At 38.6% G+C, this 19,196-nt stretch overlaps 1 protein-coding gene across 5 annotated transcripts in view; it reads right to left on the bottom strand.

The window, feature by feature from the left end:
• The window catches only part of AKAP7 (A-kinase anchoring protein 7), a 128,544-nt gene that overhangs the window by 49,955 nt on the left and 59,393 nt on the right, over positions 1-19,196 (bottom strand). For 4 of the 5 annotated variants that reach the window (XM_040965682.1, XM_040965683.1, XM_040965681.1 and 1 more), the window contains exon 7: positions 3,620-3,767. In XM_040965682.1, coding sequence (XP_040821616.1) covers positions 3,620-3,767 — 148 coding nt within the window. Of the gene's footprint in view, positions 1-3,195; positions 3,355-3,619; positions 3,768-19,196 lie in introns of those variants that run through there. The other variant, XM_040965685.1, reaches the window with a different exon arrangement.

The raw sequence follows: 19,196 nt of genomic DNA, 5'->3' as shown, positions 1-19,196 counted from the left end.
TGGCTTGGTTGGACTTGGCATTTCAAGAGTTTCCTTCATATAGTTTCATCCTTCTTTTTATTTGGAACTCAATACTTACTTTCACATATTGTAAAACACACTCAAAACCAAAAGGTATTAGTTCGAAAAGTGAATTATTACTATATCATTTGAACAATGACGCATAATTTGTCAATTAAATTTATCACTCAGCAGTGCCCCTTTAGTGTGTCTAACATAAATCATAAGGTTTGAAACAGGCCAACAGATGGCTGAATTTTCAAAATAATGTAAGTCACAGCTGCCACTTTGTGTTAGCATCCAGATTAATAGCTGATACAAATGCAAAACTACAGTAAGCCATTGCTAAGATTAATTTTCTCAGCTACTTATCCTGAGGCTTCCTCTAACTAAAGCAGATGTAAAGAAGCTGGGCAATTCATTTATCAGTTACTTTTCATTTTTATTAGGGGAATATCACAATGAAACTTCAAAGATTTTCTTCTCAGAAGACATATTCCGTCAAAGGAGCATACAAAGAATGAATAGATTACAAAAATGAACAAGATTTGCCTTAAAAAATGTACATCAACAGCTCTACTTTCTAAGGAACATTGCATTCTTTGATGAGGTGACATAAGTCCAGTTAAACTACCTGGTACTGGTGTTCTTCTTTTACTCCAATAGATCCCCTTTTCACACTTACTAATACACCATTCAAATGAAAAATTACATGATCACCAATTTCTCTGTCATAAATAATAGTCCTGCTCAGTTTTACTAAATTACATGATAATTTTGAACAGAGAAAATTCCCAAAGCCTTCAGGAGTGGAACAAAGGTGTACATTTCCCTCAGAGGATAAACCAATTTTTCATAGTTTTTCTTCTAATACACTTCAATTACATTCACCTTAATTAGCCTAAATAGACATGAAATTTTCTTAATCATCTCCCTGTCAGCCTGTTTAAAAGAAAACAGCGCAATTTTTTTTGGTCCTACCCACCACAAAAGAGCCATTCCAATACTACAAAATATCAATTGCCCATAACCATGTTGATTCTTTTCTTATCGATATGCTCCTATCAGTTTGGATCTTTTTTGCACTTGCTATATTCTTACCAATGAATACTCAAACGGAAAGCAACTGCTTGTTAAATAAGTAAATCTTTAAATAAATAAATAATATGGAATCACTGAGTTTTGAAGATCTTCCCAATTTTGACAAAGGTTCATCAAAAATGCACCTCACACACTGTCCATGATACCTAGAAAGTCTCTTTTCTTTGCTATCCATTTCTGTTATTTGATCTCATCTCAATGTGCTGAATTCCAATTCTCCCCATCCCTACACTCTCCTAAAAGGTAAAATTATAATCTTCTACTGTCTCCTACCCGAGCCCATGAATGTTATGTACAAGCACTGCTCATCCATGCTTCCTCCCTCAGATTCTCTGGTAAGGTCTGGACAGCTTGGTGAGTCCACATCATTCCTAACAACTATGTCTTATGCTTCCCTAGATCATGAAACCCAAAACATAATAGCATGCTCAACAAGGCTCTTTGCAATGATGTTGAATATTACTATTCAGCCAAAGATAAAGGAGGAGTTTCCAGGCAATGTTTTTATTCCTACTTCTGCTTATAAAAGTTACAAATATACTGACCTGCACAAGAGAACCTTCCCAAAGTTTCCATTGACTCAGAGAAGCTATGTTTCAAGTAGCTCACACAGTACAATTTTCACAACTCTAGGACATCTGAACTATTATTTCCAGTTCTAATTTTCACCAAGAAAAGCTAGGATTGTTCTCTTGGGCTCAGCTCAATGGCTCAAACGCCTAATCCTTCTTCTTGGAAGCATTGGGACTCCATGTGTGTTCCTGTCCTGGCTACTCCACTTTCTGTCTGGCTCCCTGCTTGTGGCCGGGAAGGACGGATGGCCCAAAGCTTTGGCATCCTGCACCCACGTGCAAGACTAAAGGAGGCTCCTGACTCCTGGCTTTGGGTTGACTTGGCTCTGGCGATTGAAGCCAGTTAGTGGGAATGGGCCAAGGAATGGAAAACATTTCTCTCTGTCTCTCCTTTTCTCTGCAGATCTGTCTTCCAATAGAGATAAGTAAATCTTGAAGAAAAAAAAAAGAAGAAGAAGAAAAGAAAGGCTGGGGGCAGCACAGTAGCCTAGTGGCTAAAGTCCTTGCATTGCACACGCCAGGATCCCATACGGGTGCCCATTCTATTCCTAGCAGCCCTGCTTCCCAATCAGCTCCCTGCTTGTAGCCTGGGAAAGCAGTACAGGAATGCCCAAAGCCTTGGGACTCTGTACCCATACGCAAGACCCAGGGGAAACTTCAGGCTCCTGGCTTTGGACCAGCTCAGCTGCAGCACAGCTCTGGCCATCACAGCTGCTTGGGAAGTGAATCAACAGACAGAAGATCTTCCTCTGTGTCTCTCCTCATCTCTGTATATTTGACTTTCCAATAAAAATAAAATAAATCTAAACAATGTTTGGGTTGGGGAAGACTCAGATTTTCACTGATTAATGCAGTCAAATATGTAAGGAATTGCAGCCCAAAGATAAATAGACATAACATCTTCCAAAGTTTGGCTATGGACCAATGAATCTACTTTGTCTTACATTGGAATGATGAATGCTATCTCCATATCCTACCAAAATCTCACAAACTATATATAAGGATTGGATGGCATATGTAAGATAAGAAAATGTTTAATACAAACATATAATGCATCTTTTCTGAGCATCTGTATGAAGAACTTGGAAATAAAATTCTGTCACTTGAATATTACAAACATTTAGTAAAATCCAACATTAAGATGCTCTCAGGATGTGTGTATATATCCACAGGTTTACTCCAACTGATACGAGAAGAAATTATCTTGGCTGAAGATCTTGAAAAAAGCTAGGCACCCTTTTCTTTGAGTAGCTCTATTTTAAAAGTCTACAATTCAGATTGTCTTTAAGCCTACAATTCAATGAAAATAATGTCTGCTTTAAACAGCAACTTCCTCTGAAATACACTCACTTTTTTAAATATAGAAAATAATCCTGTCTGGCTGAGTGATCTTCACTTGGTGAACAAACTTTCCATCCTGAAACTTAACTATGTAGAGGCCTGTATTTCTCATGTGCCATGTGACAGAAATATTTATGATTGAATATTTGTTTCCCATTAAGACAAGTTCCCCTTAAGCAAGAAATTCAACATTTCATATTTTACAGGTCACCTACATTTTTTCTTCTTGGAGTCAAATTCTTTGACCTGACATACTATTCCAAAACAAAAGCAGCAAGACGAGAGTGCGACGTATGGAATACTGAGATCCTGGAGGCCTTCACGTGGAAATGAATTTTTCCTTACATTGATGAAATAAAGTTAAAATGAAATGAATCCTTAACCAATGATGGTATAACAATTATAGGTAGTAAAATCTTTATTGACAAACTTAAATACTGAAAATGTTCTGTAACATGTTCAATACATTATTGGCAAATTACAACATTTAGGAAAATGCATCATTGAAAAAAAACATATATAAGCTACTCCAAACAGTTGCCAAAATAAAATGATGCAAAAGATACAAAAATAAATATAATAAATAATTTTTAGATTTTACTCACCAACCATAATTGAAGACTCGCAATGATAGTAACCATTACTTTGTTTCTTCTTCTGCATGGAGCAAAGATCTACACGATGTAACATTTCTTCTCCAAATTTGTGGCTGAGAAATTTTTCATATAATTCAGGATCTATTTTTTTCACACCCTTGAAATAACAACAAAAAATCACATCAGTCAATCATCTCAGTCCCACAGACAGCTCATATCTATATCACCTTCTGAGATTCAGCAACTACATTTTAATATACCGTACAACCCACTGGCACTGGAGAATGAATACTACAAAGCTGTTGTAAAGTTATTTTTAAAGTCTCCCTTCCTAGCCTAAGTTGCATTTTTTAAAAAAAATCAATAATGGGTTTTGATTTTAAATTTGGCAGCATTCTGAACTTGACACATTTTAGTCTTGAAAAATTATTAAGCTTATTGTGTTAAAATTCAATATACCAGGGATTGGTGAAATGGCTCATGTGGCTAAATCCTCCCCATGCACGTACCAGGATCCCATACAAGTGATAGTTCGTGTCCCAGATGCTCCACTTCCCATCCAGTTCCCTATCTATGGCCCGGGAAAGCAGTGGAGGATGGCCCAAGGCCTTAGGTTACCCTGCACCTGCATGGGAGACCTGAAAGAAGCTCCTGGCCCCTGCCTTCTGATTGGCTTAGCTGCAGCTGTTGCAGCCTTTGGGGAGTTAACAAGTAGATGGAAGATTTTTCTGTCTTTCCTTTACTCTGTAAATCTTCCTTTGCAATAAAAAATAAATAAATCTTTAAAAAATGAGATACCAAGGAAAGCAAAATCCATCTATATTTGCAATGAAAAAAACAGATGAACATTTTTAAAGTGATGTAGATCCTAACATTTCAGAGCGCAGAAAATGTTCTAGTAAGACAGATGTTAACTGTCAACCTACACATATAGGAGTTACCTGAAAGACAAAGGCTACATGAAATAGAACAGGGAAAATCAGTGGATCTTGCAGGTTCTTCTCTATCTGTCTCTCCTTATTTCTAGTGTACTTTCTTAGCAGGAACAACCCATTTTGAAAACAAAATTACAGTGAGATGTCCCAGGTATATCTGTATTCTGCAACTCATGGGGAAGAATTTTGCTACCACTCCTGTTTCACACAATGGCCTTGCAACTCAGCCTCAGACTCCCATTCTGTGAGATGTTGGTGATGAAAATGTGCCTCTCCCCTTTTAATTCACAAAAACTCAATGGAGACATAAGTATCAAACATAAAATCACTCTGAACCGCTACTACAATTTTGTTACATTTTACATTTTCTACATAAATACTAAGTATCTTTTCACTGTATATGAACATGGCGATATCTCAAACATTATTTGATCATTAGTTTTTTAACTTTAAATATGGCAGGTCAGTAAATATAGATGTATGAAGTCTCTCTGTCTCCAAATACTGTAGGATATGACCCTATCATCACAAATTATTTATTGAATTTTTTACTGTTGGACACTTGGGTTTTCCTTTCTGTTTTACATTATATATTTTATTTTTTTTAAAAAGTGTTCCATGTTTCATGTTTTACATTATATACTTTATTTTTAAAAAGTGCTCCAGGTCGCCATCTCAGTCAAGGGAACTCCTAATCGCTCGGGATAGAAGCCTTGAGATTATGCTTGCTTCCCCCCCTCTCAATTCACATATAATCAAAATCATGTTGGTTTCACCTTCAAAATACGCCTAGGTTTTTTTTTCTACTCCACTGTTACTTCTGACTGATGACCTCTGAACTGGATTATAATGACTTCCTGTCTTCCTATTATTGCCTCTTCTACAGCAAGCTGATAATAGAAAAACACACGGCAGATGAATTTACTCTTCTAGAACCTTCCAAAGCAGGAACGACCCCCTAATAGCCTGCCATGTACTGCCCTGCCCATTCCTTGACTTTCCAGCCCCAATCTCCTGCCACTGTTGCCCCCTCCCTGGCCTCCTCACTATTCGTTGAACATGCCAGTCACAAGCCACCTCACTATCTTCATTCTGGCTGCTCTGTTCCCTGTGTCTTAATGTGCTTTGCCCTCATTTCCATGGATGTCTTGCTCATACATTAAGGTTTATTTTGCATTTCCATCCCAAAAGTTACTCCCAAATGCTTGCCTCTCTTTTTTGTATCCATTTACACATATTTCCCCATAACATTCACCATCTCCTAAAAGAACATGTAATTTACTTATTTATTATGCTTATTTTTCATTATCTGTCTGTTGCTATTAGCATGCATTCTCTACAAGGGTAACAATGTCTGAGTTTTAGTCATCTCTGGTGCCTAGAAGAATGCTTGTAATGAAATTGTGCTAAATAAATAACTATCGCAAATGGCAAGTCTCTTTGTGAGACTTTACGAGAGCTGACCATATCAAAATTTGCTAGAGTTCAATAAGGATGTAACTAAGCATATTTCTTTTGGTTCATTCAGTTCAAACTGCAACTCAGCCACCCCTGAGCTATGCAGATTTCCCTTATCTGTAAAATGATGTTGACAGTAGTCTCTATCTCCAAAGGTTGTATGGGTTAAACAAGTGACTTACAAAAGTCTTTGAAAGAGTGAAATATAATAAATGCTTATTTGTACACATAAAGACATACACACATACATCACATATGCTAATAGTTTAAAATCTGTGGGAAAAAATTGTAGAAATGCATACAATGAAAAAAAGCATATGTGTATTTCAAAATTTTAGCTTCAAAATAAACTTGCATTCTAACTCCACTTTTATATAAACTTTGAGAAGAACTCTCATATGTCCATGTGCACATACTGTATTATTTCAGTTAGTGGAAAATGGAATTAAGGGTAAAGTTGATATCCTGGTGTTCAAGATGTCCTGGAGTACTGGAACCTGATATCCAACTTCTACTCTAATTCTAGCTTCCATTAACGTGGATCCTAAGATGCAATGGTGACAGCTCAGTTGGGTACCTGCCACATGGTACACATGGTTTGTCAACTCCCAGCCTTGGCATAAACGCAGCCTCAGCCCAATCAGCGGCTGTCAGCGTTTTGAGTGCCCTTTCTGTGTTCTCCCACTCTGTGCAACTCTCAAACCAAAATAAATAATATAGGCTAACAGAGATGAAAGAAATGTTTAAATCCATGCATATATATTCTTATAGTATGTTATACTTATACTTATGTTATTCTTATACTATATTCTTATAGTATTTTTCAGTGCTTTCGCATGTGTGGGTTTTGAGAGGAGGGTTTTACAGTGGGGACTGAAGGAGTCCTTCCTTTAAAGAAGACAGAAGAGATAACTTGGCAAACAAGGAAGGGCCTTGCCAGCAATGATATTATATTCTCCATTTCAGTTTAATGAAATACATTTATTAAAAGTAAGAAATAAGGAAAACGTGGGAGTTCCTGTAAACCACTCGGTTAATTAACCCGTGTGGGATCCCGATGCGTTCAAGCCGAGGACTTTAGCCACTAGACCACACCGTAGGGCCCAATACTCATTTTTAACAAAACGTAAGCATCAACTATTTTGCACGAAAGCTTCACAGATGACTTCTAATTGGAATGTTAAGAAATTCATTTTGCTTAGCAAGTGAAATAGAATTAATTTCTTTACTCAAAATGTATAGAGAAACTTGTGGTTCAAAAACACATAAGGCCTTATAAAGCACTAAAATCACATTCCCCAATGAAACAAAAATCTTCACTAATGAAGAAAAATACACATATGTGTATATATATTCATATTCATATTTTACCATTAGCATTATCTTTATTTCTCTGGAGAAATTCTTATATGGCAGTATTTCTTTTCTTTTCTCTTAAAGTCTATTTGTCTTATCATCTGGCAGCAGTAGATGATTTTCTTTTATAAAAAAGGATTATAGGGGCCTAGCAACAAAGTCCTTGCCTTGAAATTGCCAGGATCCCATACGGTTGCCAGCTCTAATCCCGGCAGCTCCGCTTCCCATCCAGCTCCCTGCTTGTGGCCTGGGAAAGCAGTCGAGGAATGCCCAAAGCCTTGGGACCCTGCACCGTCATGGGAGACCTGGAAGAGGTTCCTGATTCCTGGCTTCAGATTGGCGCGGCACCAGTCACTGAGGTCAACTTGGGAGTGAATCAACAGATGGAGGATCTTCCCCTCTGTCTCTCCTCATCTCTGTATATCTGACTTTGCAATAAAAATAAGTAAATCTTTTTTTTTTAAAAAAAGGATTATAATTCTGAAACAATAAATGACTATATCAACATTGGATCTCAGAGTAATGTTAATAAAGTTCCTATTTAATGATTGAATCCATTGAGCTATCAAAACAGTCACAAAGATATCCATCAAGGTCCCACATAAAGCTAGAGAAGCTGAGTGTCAGCATAATTTTGAGACTTGGGATCCAAAATTATTGTCTCTTCCCTTTCTCATCTTTCTTTCTTTCTTTGTCTTTATTTGTTCCTTCCTTATCTCCTTCCTTTCTTCCTTTTTTTTATTTTTAAGATTTAATTTTGGGGCCCAGCACGATAGTATAATGGTTAAGGTTCTCACCTTGAACATGCCAGGATCCCATATGGGTGCTGGTTCTAATCCCAGCTGCTCCACTTCCCATCCAGCTCCCTGTTTCTGTCCTGGGAAAGCAGTCGAGAATGACCAAAGCCTTGGGACCCTGCACCCGCGTGGGAGACCTGGAAAGAAGTTCCTGGCTCCTGGCTTCGGATTGGTGCAGCAACAGCTGTGGTGGCCACGTGGGGAGTGAATCATCGGACAGGAGATCTTCCTGTCTGTGTCTCCTCCTCTCTGTACATCTGCCTTTCCAATAAAATAAATAAATCTTAAATTAAAAAGATTTAATTTTTTTAAAGATTTATTTTTATTATTTTTTTTTTATTGGAAAGGCAGATATACAGAGAGGAGAGACAGAGAGGAAGATCTTCCATCCGATGATTCACTTCCCAAGTGAGCACAACGGCCGATACTATACCGATCCGAAGCCAGGAGCCAGGAGCCTCTTCCGGGTCTCCCACACGGGTGCAGGCTCCCATAGCCTTGGGCCATCCTTGACTGCTTTCCCGGGCCACAGGCAGGGAGCTGGATGGGAAGAGGGGCCGCCGGGATAAGAACCAGCGCCCATATGGGATCCCGGGCATTCAAGGCAAGGACCTTAACCACTGCACCACCGTGCCGGGCCCAGACACAGATTTAATTTTTACTTATTTGAAAGCTAGAGTAACCAAACAGAGTGAGAGAGAGAAAAACAAAGAGCATCTTCCATTCACCAGTTCACTCCCCAGATAGCTGCAATAGCCAGTTTTGGACCACAATGCATCAAGAGCCAGGAACTCTCTCTAGGTCTCAATGTGCACTGCAGGGCCCAAGCACTTGGGCCATCTTTCAGTTTTCCCAGGCACATTAGCAGAGAGCTGGATTGAAAGCAGTGCAGCAGGGACAGGAACCTGATGTGGAATGTCTGTAGGACAAGTGCAGTTTAACCCATTTTACCACAATGCTCATCCCTCTTCCTCATCTTTCTAAGACGCCCTATCATGTAAAGATTAATAGATATATAACATGCTAGAAGAACTCAAAAGAAGGTGAGAAATGGTTCAAGTCAGGAAAATATGAAATGCAAAAAATAAGTTTTACAAAATGCAAGAAGCAACACATGGCAGTCTTCACCAAAACCACTGAATGGCACTTTGAATGTGTTTAGTGCAACTAGGGACCTGGTTTGAAAGTTACCATTATCTTGAATCTAACAGGGATGAAATATATTTTTAAGGATTTCACACTTATAATTCTATCCAGTTTAAGTGACATATCAGTTATACAACACAATATTAAAAGAAGAAATAGGAACTTAAATACAGAATATGACATCTTAAGGCCATAAATTAGTGGCAAGAAATATCAAACAGAAACTTTTTAAAGAGTATCTTCAATAATCATTAGAAATGGACTGATGTTATACTTCCCTTTATTTTCTTTCTGTCACAGTTTCTGAAAAATTAGTGAAAATATTCAAAACTGCCAAATAACCTTTGATACAATGTACCATGCAACAGAGGAATTTCTTTCTTGATTCTCACTTGGCATTCAGTCAACCAGGAAAAATGACACTGCCAGCATGATGTGTATTTTTAGCATCATCTGATGGCTGAATCTAATAAGTAATGGAAATTATTTATTCAGGAAGCACTCACAAAATAATTTACATTTAGCTAAATGATGCACATAATTTAATATGAGCCAAAAGGACAATCTGAAATGGAAAAATCATTCATTTAAATGCTCCTACAGATAAACTACATATTATTATTCTTTAACTTCCCTGCCAAAGTTATTGTGGCTAGAACAATGGATTGTTAATTTTATTAAGCAGGCTGAAGCTTTTTTTTTTTAATAGAAGAAACCTCCTATTGTTACTTGTATAACTTCAAAAGTTATATAAACAGGCTCTATATCAGACAAGGGAATTATCTGTCCTGCTAACAGTGAGTCTCTGCTGTTCGTTCCTGCCATGGAAGTAGCTGTAAAAATATATTTTTTTTTCCCCTGGGATGTTGGCCTGAGAATGAATTGGTTTGTTATTTGGGGCATCAATTAGTTAAACAGAACTAACAATATTTTACAATTATTTTCCAAAACCACTGTGGAAATCAGTATGGAGAGTGCTTGGAAAATGGCAAATAAACCTGCCATATATGACCCAGCTATCCTGCTTCTAGGAATATACCCAATAAAAGTGAAATCTGCATATGAGAAGGGGATCTGTAATCTTATATTTGCAGCAGCACTACCTACAGCAGCAAAGACATGGAACAATCCAGATGTGCATCCAAAGAGTGGTTAAACAAACTGTGGTACATCTACTCCATGAAATATTATTCAGCTATTAAGAAGAATGAAATTATTCTATTTACAAACAGATGGTCCCAACTAGAGACCATTATGCTCAGTGAAATAAGTCAATCACAAAAGAACAAATACCATATGTTCTCTCTTATATAAGGAAATCAACATGGAAAATGTAACTTCAATAATCCAATCCATACTGTGTTTTTGTTTGTTTGCTTGCTTTTTTGGCTGTATCCCATGTGTTTTGATGTTTTTTTTTTATTTCAGTTTGGTTTATTCTAAATAATCTCTTTTCTCTTGTCGAATTCATCATGGACTCATGGATTATACGATGGCATCATTTTTCCCAAGATTATTTTGTTTTTCCTTTTTGTCACCCATGTGTTGGTTACTCAGCAGCACATTTTTTCATGGTGCTGTAATTTGTTGTTGATGTTGCTGTTGCTGCTGTGGCTGTTCTAACTTATACCAGTTGTTGACCTTGTTTCATTGCTTCCTACTTAAAGAAATGTATAGTGATGGAGTACTAGGGTCTGTCATGTACAGACATGGGAGTACAATGGAACATGCATCCCTGCTTCCAGATGAAAGATGGAATACCAATGAAATTGTTGGACATGTGTAGACAATCGGATGCTGGACTGTCTGACATCGTCTGTACCAACAAGGTCGGGGCACACTTAAAAAAGAGACTGATAGAATTATGATTCCTTATGAAGGACTACACTATTGTAACAAAATGGAAATAATCTGATGGCGGATGGGAGTTTGGGAGAGAATTCCAGCCTATACAAAATTTTACCACACAATTCAAAATTCAAAATAAAAATATATTAAAACTGAAAAAAAATATTTTCCCTGGAATGTTGGCCTTAAACTAAATTGGTTTGTTATTTGGGTCATCAATTAGTTAAAGAAGACTGACAATATTTTACAATTATTTTCTCACATGGAAAAAGGCTCATTTCTTCAGTGACATATTGTTCAAAATTTTAAAATTCATATTACTCATCACTGCCCTTATCAAAATTTATGTATCAACAATTCAAAGTCATGAAATGTATTGATAACAGGCTTATTGGGGTAAATCTTACTTCAGATCCCTGCACAGCCACATTTTTTACTGGTATCTGCACATCTCCATTTCCATCTTCCTCCTGATTCGAAACACTTGACTCTCCTTGTCAGCTACAATCTTCCCTCAGCTCCTCCCCATAGGGATCACTGGGACCCTTTCCTGTCCCTGGTGATTTGAGACTTGGTCCCAGCACCCAGTGAGAACTACCCTGCAGCCTTCTCTTACCCCGACCCTGGGGCAGTATGTGCAGTGGAGGACCTGGGGCAGTCAGGCAGGTTACTTCTGACCAGCAGTCCCGACATCCCATGCAATACCTGTTGGTGAGTTCAGAGATGCGAAACTAAGGAGCTGATCAAACAGAAAAAAAGATATGTTATTTTGGACCAATCTGAAAAAAAAAAAAAAAAAACATGCCTTCTGTCATCCATGTAACAATAGTATTTATGCTATGTATACATACAGCTCTAAGAACTCTCACTATCTCATCTAATATCACTAACAATGCTGTGAGATTGGTACCATTATTATCACCAGACTAGGAAACTAAATCACAGAGGAATGAGGTTCCCTACTAAAGGATATACTAGTAAGGGAAGAGCTTGGATGCAGATTCAGGACAAATAAAAGATACAGATAAACTGAAAGGAAGAACAGAACAATACGGAAGTTCTGAAATATTTACTTTAAAATATTGCAATTCTAAGAATACTAATCACTCTTTTTTTTTTGAAAGATTTATTTATTTATTGGAAAGTCAGATATACAGAGAGGAGGAGAGACAGAGAAGAAGATCTTCCGTCCGATTATTCACTGCCCAAGTGAGCGCAACAGCCGATGCTATGCCGATCCGAAGCCAGGATCCAGGAACGTCTTCCAGGTCTCCCACATGGGTGCAGGGTCCCAAAGCTTTTGGGCCATCCTCAACTGCTTTCCCAGGCCACAAGCAGGGAGCTGGATGGGCAGTGGAGCTGCTGGGATTAGAACCGGCGCCCATATGGGATCCCGGGCACATTCAAGGCAAGCACTTTAGCCACTAGGCCACGCTGCCGGGCCCACTAATCACTCTTGATGTATAATCACACAAACTACCATATCTCCTAAACCAATGCCAAAATTACTTTTCAGGATTTCTAGCAACATGAAATACCTGCCTTTAATATGCTGAATTAACATTAACACATGAAGCAAATAATTATTCCTACAGTATATGAACCTCATTTACTATGAAATTTAAAGACAGATACAAAAGAATTCATAGGTGCCATATAAGCATAGAAAAAAAAAGACTTTGTAATGATCTAGGCTGAAAAAAAAAAAAAACCTCTTACACTGCAGATATCCAAATAATCAAGTAAAATACTTACAGAGGCTGCCTGACTTTTCTACACCAGCTCTTTGAGTCTATAATACCTATAAATTCTTCATTTTACTCCAGGCCAGAGCCGCTCCATAACTCACCATGGGACTTTTGAGGCAAGGCATCTCCCTAATCCCTGTGTTTATAAACTTGCTTTCTGTGCTCATGCCTGTTTCATCTTGAGGCTTTAAAGAAATCAAAAGCAGCAACTCCTTACTCTCCTGTTATCTGACATTCGCAGTATCACAGCATTCAGCAAAAACAGTAGAAACTCTGCTGGGGACACCTCACTGTCTATCCTACCACTTTGGGAAGAGCTGGATGCACCTTGGTGGCGTCACGTAGCAAAGAGAACAGTCACAAGGGGAGGTTGCACACCTGCTCCCCGGCCCAACTACTTCCTCAAAGCCACCATGAGAAAACGCTAGATTGCCTCCCTGTCCTGGCATTTCCTTTCCATGACACACTGCATCAAACAGGAGAGAGGAAGAAACATGGCATCCATCCACAAACACCATGTTCACCTAAGGAAGGCCATGTTGATGAAAAAAAGCACAGGTCCTTGGTACCCAAGAGTTACTCAAGGTTGTAGTTCAACAGTAAGTTCTGGAACACTACAACACAATCAACTCAGTGTGTTCCCAGAAGGCCCCATCCTTGGGTTGCTCAGCCTGTCTTAACTCCTGTTTCTCAGTTCCTCCTCAATCCACCCCATACCAAGACAGACCATACACTTTTTTGCCTCCTGTTTGCTGTATCTGCATGTGGCTTTTTTCATGATAGTTGCAAGTTTACCTGGTGGGTTCCTAGGGAGGAGATGTGACTGAAAACAAGTAGGGGGACAGTGCTCTCTTAGGCAACCGACAAAGTTTGTTTCCAGGGTTATAGTTCTTATACACTTAATAAAACTTAGAGCACACTTTGGCTGAAAGGCCTTCCACCTCCTCTTTCCTGTAGCCTCTTCTCAACAGGACCCCATAGGCCTCCACTGTCCCAGCTACCATGCTGGATGTATTCTGACACTAAAACTAAGGGACCTCAGAACTGCAGGGTGAGCCTCAGCTGTTACACAGCTCAGTCTCAACTGGACTCTCAACCCGCCTGTTAAATTCCAGCTGTGCTCTGGCTCAGCACAGCCCTGTGGTCATTCAAATGTAAGCAAGCCACAGCTCTCTCTCTCTCTTTCTTACCACATCTGTTTTCCTAATGTTTTGTTTACAGTCACATTTTTTCCTAAAATCACCAACGTAACCATTTACTTCTATTGCTAAAGATAAAACATAAATTGTTCCTACTTCAAAGTATCTCATCAAGTAATATCTATTATACCTACATCTGTTCCTTTTTTAATACAATAGTTTTCCCTTGTAACCAAAACTTTTCAACATTAATTAATGTCTGCCACTGGTAACAAAAATTCTTAAGACCTAAAAAAAATAAGCAGTAGAGTAAAACTGTTCTGTAAAAGATCATTCAAAAATAAATTCAGAAAAACATCCTAAGCTACATACTGCATAACACATTTATAGTGTAGTAAAATGTATTCAGCTTAGAGTTCCAAACTATGGAACCATTCATATATATTGGATAGGTTATGTGAAGACACAACTTCAGACCCAACCATATCACAAAAAGATATCACAGATGAATTAAACTCACAGAAAATATAGGAGAGACTACCTATTGGCAAAAGATTTTTGTTTCATCTATTGCCATCACTAATTATGACTCAGTGATTTCAAGAAAAATCTAGAGCACTTTGACAGCTCATCCTGGTCTTCTACATCCAGCACTTTCTCCTTTGCCCACCTCAAATGAACTGATTTTCCAAACTCCCTTCCCATCCACATTCTTCCTCCTTCCAGCCCTTCCTCTCAGTCTCCTCACCAATATCATTTCCAACAGAATGTACTGCTTCACCTGCACGTTTCCTAACACTGCAGGAGTAGCCCCTGCATGCCACTAAGAAAGAAATTTCTACCTGACAAAGGAAAGGCTCCAACAACCAAATGACACAGATTTGAATGAGGGGATGGGAAAGAAACAGACACTGATTTACAATCAGCAATTGTTCCATAGCTTAGAAAAAGGAGAAGGACTAAGAGTGCTCAGGATTATGAACCTTTTTCTTTTATTTGATTGAAATCATTTCCTGGATAGAATGCTATTAGAAAAAAAGAAGGTTGAGTGGGAAATGAAAAAGTAGTAATTGGACATGGAATAGCCATTGGACATATGACCCATGAATCAAATAAAAAATGAATGTTCCTCACCAAGAAATATAGCCAAAGACTTTCTAACATGGTTAACACTACTATGAAAAATATTTTATATATAATATGCAACTGAAAACAGTCTTTTGTCCACATTTTCAATTTACCCAAACATCTAATTGTGAAAATTTCCTATTTGATTAAGTTTAAAATATGGAATTACTGGACAGGCATGTGGCCTAGTAGTTAAGAAACTTGCATCAAGTGCATGTATTCCAAATCTATTTCAAGGTCCTGATTCCAGTTTCCTGCTTCTGCAGGCTCTATGAGGTAACAGATAAGGCTCAAGGTAATTATGTGTCTGCCTGCTGTGTGAAAAGACTGAATTCCCAAGTCGCAGTTCTGGCCTCACTGACTGTTGCGTATTTGGATAGTGGAACAGCAAATGGGAGAACCCTTTCTCTCTCACAATTGCTCTTCAAGTAAACTAAAAATGTAAAAATAAACATTAAAAATACAGGTTTACATAGTTTTTGCTAATGTACTCATTTAGCCTATATATATAAATGTTCAAAAAAAGTCACAGCAAAAGAAAGGGAGAATAGTCAATAATTTCAAAACAGCCTTCTCTTTTAGAGATTGTTAAAATTAAGGATCTTTCTAGATTTTCAAAAAACATTTCTTAAAGCATAAACAGTGGGTTTGAAAGGAAAACAAAAATGAACAAGTAGCAAGGAACTGGTACCATGAGCTGACAGAGTGGAAAAAGTCACAAACACTGTGACACATTCTCCTTTCACAGTACCCAGTCTGTGTGTTCTCAGAGCACTGGGTTGAGCCCACTGTCTCTGCAGACATTACCCCAGAAATGCCAAACTTGAAATCATCCTTCTGTGTCTACCCCATCTGTGTCTACCCTAAAATGTGTGCATTTTAGGCATCATGGGGACAAATGCAATGGCAGGTTGGTATCGGTGGAAAAGTATACTAGACACAATCTTCCTCCTTGTTCATCCTATTCCCAGGACACTACTGACCAACTCCAACTTAAACACACTGAACTCTAGAGATATTTGAACTGAAATCCAAGTGCATAGTGCACTCTGTTTACAATTTTCTGATAAGCTAAATCAGGGAGGATACAGAGAAAGATGGACTTCTGGAGACTAAGTCATGAAAATTGTAGCTAGAAAGGGGGCTATTTCTAAAGAAAGACCTATTAAAATATCACATCCCTGCTGGAGACCAAACTTCAGATTACTGTGAAAAAAGGCTCTATTCTAAACAAAGTGATGTGTCAAAGCATCCTCGTCAAATTCGTCAAATTCGGATGTGGAGAATGTAGCAGGCACAAGCAGTGACTTGCTCTGGACATCAGCCTGAAGGCAACATAAAGAAACAGATTTGGAAGGCATTGAAACATGGTATTGCAAATTTGGCCAACAGATTAAAATATTGCCATCAGGCAGGTCTCAGAGACAGAAAACCTGCTATAAGAACCAGACCAAACTCCTGTGGCCAAAGGTGAAATGAACAAATTCTGTTAAGACTTAAACTAAATGTTGTGGAGTTTGAACCTAGGGGGAAAAGTCAGTGATTTTTTTTTCTTTCATTCTAATTTCCTGAAATAATCAACTGAAAAGAACTGAGAAACTGAGTCATTCAACAAATTAGTACTAGTGTACTTTTAACATATCTCTCCCTGAGATAACAACATGTGACCAAGAATGATGTGTATCCATTTTCAGCAGGTTTTAAGAAACAGCTTTGGGCCTAGCACGATAGTGTAATGGTTAATATCCTCGCCTTGAACAAGCTGGGATCCCATATGGGCACCTGTTCTAATCCCAGCAGCTCCACTGCCCATCCAGCACCCTGCTTGTGGCCTGGGAAAGCAGTCGAGGATGGCCCAAAGCCTTGGGACTCTGCACCCACATAGGAGACCCAGAAGGAAGTTCCTGACTCCTGGCTTTGGATTGGTGCAGCACCAGCCATTGCGGCCAACTTGGGGAGTGAATCATTGGATGGAGGATCTTCCTTTCTGTCTCTCTTCCTCTCTGTACATCTGCCTTTCCAATAAAATAAATAAATCTTTTAAAAAAAAGAATCAGCTTTGCCAGATTAGCAATGTCCTAAAGCAAAGCCCTTCAATCCCAGTACAAAGTCACTACTACAAGGCAGAGCAAAGCCATGACTTCCTAGCATGAGCAGAAAAATGAATCTTTGATGTTAGAAACTTCTGAGACTCATAACAAGCATTTGAATTTCAGAGACCCCAAGCAGCCCTAAAACAAAGAATGAGATTAACTTTATTTAGCCCATCCTTGCTCACATTCATTTCACCACAAAAACTTTATGTCACATAAAACGCTGAGAGCAAAAGTTCAGAAAATGCTAACAGAGATTCTGGCTTCCACTCTCCATTCCACTTTGAAAATATAATATTAGGTTGTATAATTTCTTCAAGGGCATTCAAGATTTTTCCAATTCTCTAACAGATTCAGGATTTACCAGGAGTTGTGTCTAATACTGACCTAGGATATATCTTTCAAAATAATTGAGCTTTCTGGATGCCATCATAGTTCAACAGGCTAATCCTCCACCTTTAAGTAGCTGAATCTCATATGGGTGCTGGTTTGTGTCCCAGCTGCCCCACTTCCAATTCAGCTCCCTACTTATGGCCTGGGAAAGCAGCAGAGCATGGCCCAAAACCCAGGATTCTGCACCCAAGTAGGAGACCTGGAAGAAGCACCTGGCTTCAGATTGGCTCAGCTCCAGCTACTGAGGCCATTCGGGGGGTAAACCAGCAGATGTAAGATCCTTCTCTGTCTCTCATTCCCTCTGCAAATCTGCCTTTCAAATAATAACAATAAATCTTTAAAATTGAGCTCTCAACTGTTTTGTGTATTTTTTTATTTAAGAGATGTACTAAAAGGTTCTGAAACAAACTTCAGACAGGGTTTCTTTTTAGATATCATTGCTAATTTTTAAGCAATCAAACTTTTTTCAATACATAGAAGTAAACAAACAACACAACAACATGAAGATAGAAATTGCATTAGTAATGTAATCAGGTCACACGTTATGTATCTTTGACACATAATGGATGACACAGTTGACTAATGGCACCTATGATATCTCAGTGAAAATTGCAATTCCATTTCACATTAAATTTCATCGAATTACTAGCTTTTAAAAGCTATTAAAGTAAAAAGTGATTTGTTATTAAATGCACTTGGTAATTTGAAAAATGACTCAAAACAACTAAAAACTGTGAATAAGCCACTTGACATTGGAAGATATAGGAATGCATTTTGGAAACAAGTTGCTTTATCCTACAGTGAGAATGTTTTTAAGAAAGCCTTTTTATCTGCACTCATAAAGACTGTTATGAAGGCATTCAACATGGATGGACAAAGTAGCAGAACAGTTACCAAATGTCTCAGCTCAAGGGCTTCCTCCTTTGTTACATGGATGGAAAGCTCTTTAAAATACACTTAGAGGGGGGTCTTGGGCAATGGCTTAATGACTAAATCTTCACCTTGCATGCACAGGGATCCCATATGGGCACCAGCTCATGTCCTGGCACCTATACTTCCCATCCTGCTCCCTGCTTACGACCTGGGAAAGCAGCAGAGGATGGCCCAAAGCTTTGGCACTCAGCACTCATGTCAGAGACCTGGAGGAAGCTCCTCGCTCCTGGCTTTGGATTGGTTCAGCCCTGACCATTGTGGCCATGTGGGGAGTAAACCAGTAGATGCAAAATCAACCACTGTGGCCATTTTAGGAGTGAAGAAGCAGATGAGCATTCAACCTAGCAGTTTAGACATCCACACCCCGTATCACACTGCCTGAGTTCAATACCAAGTTCTGACTCCTGATTCTATCTTCCTGCTCTTTTAGACCCAGGGATGCAACAGTGATGGCTTCTGGCAGTAACTAGGTTCCTATCATCGATGTGGGAAACCTGAGTTTAGTTCCCAGCTCCCAGCTTTGGTCGGGCCCAGCCACAACTTGCAAACATTTAGGAAGTCGATTACAAGACAGGAGCTCACTCTCTTCTTTTTTTCTTTTTCTTCCTTTCT

This window comes from Ochotona curzoniae, unplaced genomic scaffold (assembly GCF_017591425.1).
Source record: "Ochotona curzoniae isolate NIBS_2020 unplaced genomic scaffold, NIBS_Ocur_1.0 scaffold_3890, whole genome shotgun sequence".
NCBI lineage: Eukaryota > Metazoa > Chordata > Mammalia > Lagomorpha > Ochotonidae > Ochotona > Ochotona curzoniae.
Note: the sequence above shows the minus strand (reverse complement) of the source record. Positions and strands in the feature narration are given on the sequence as shown.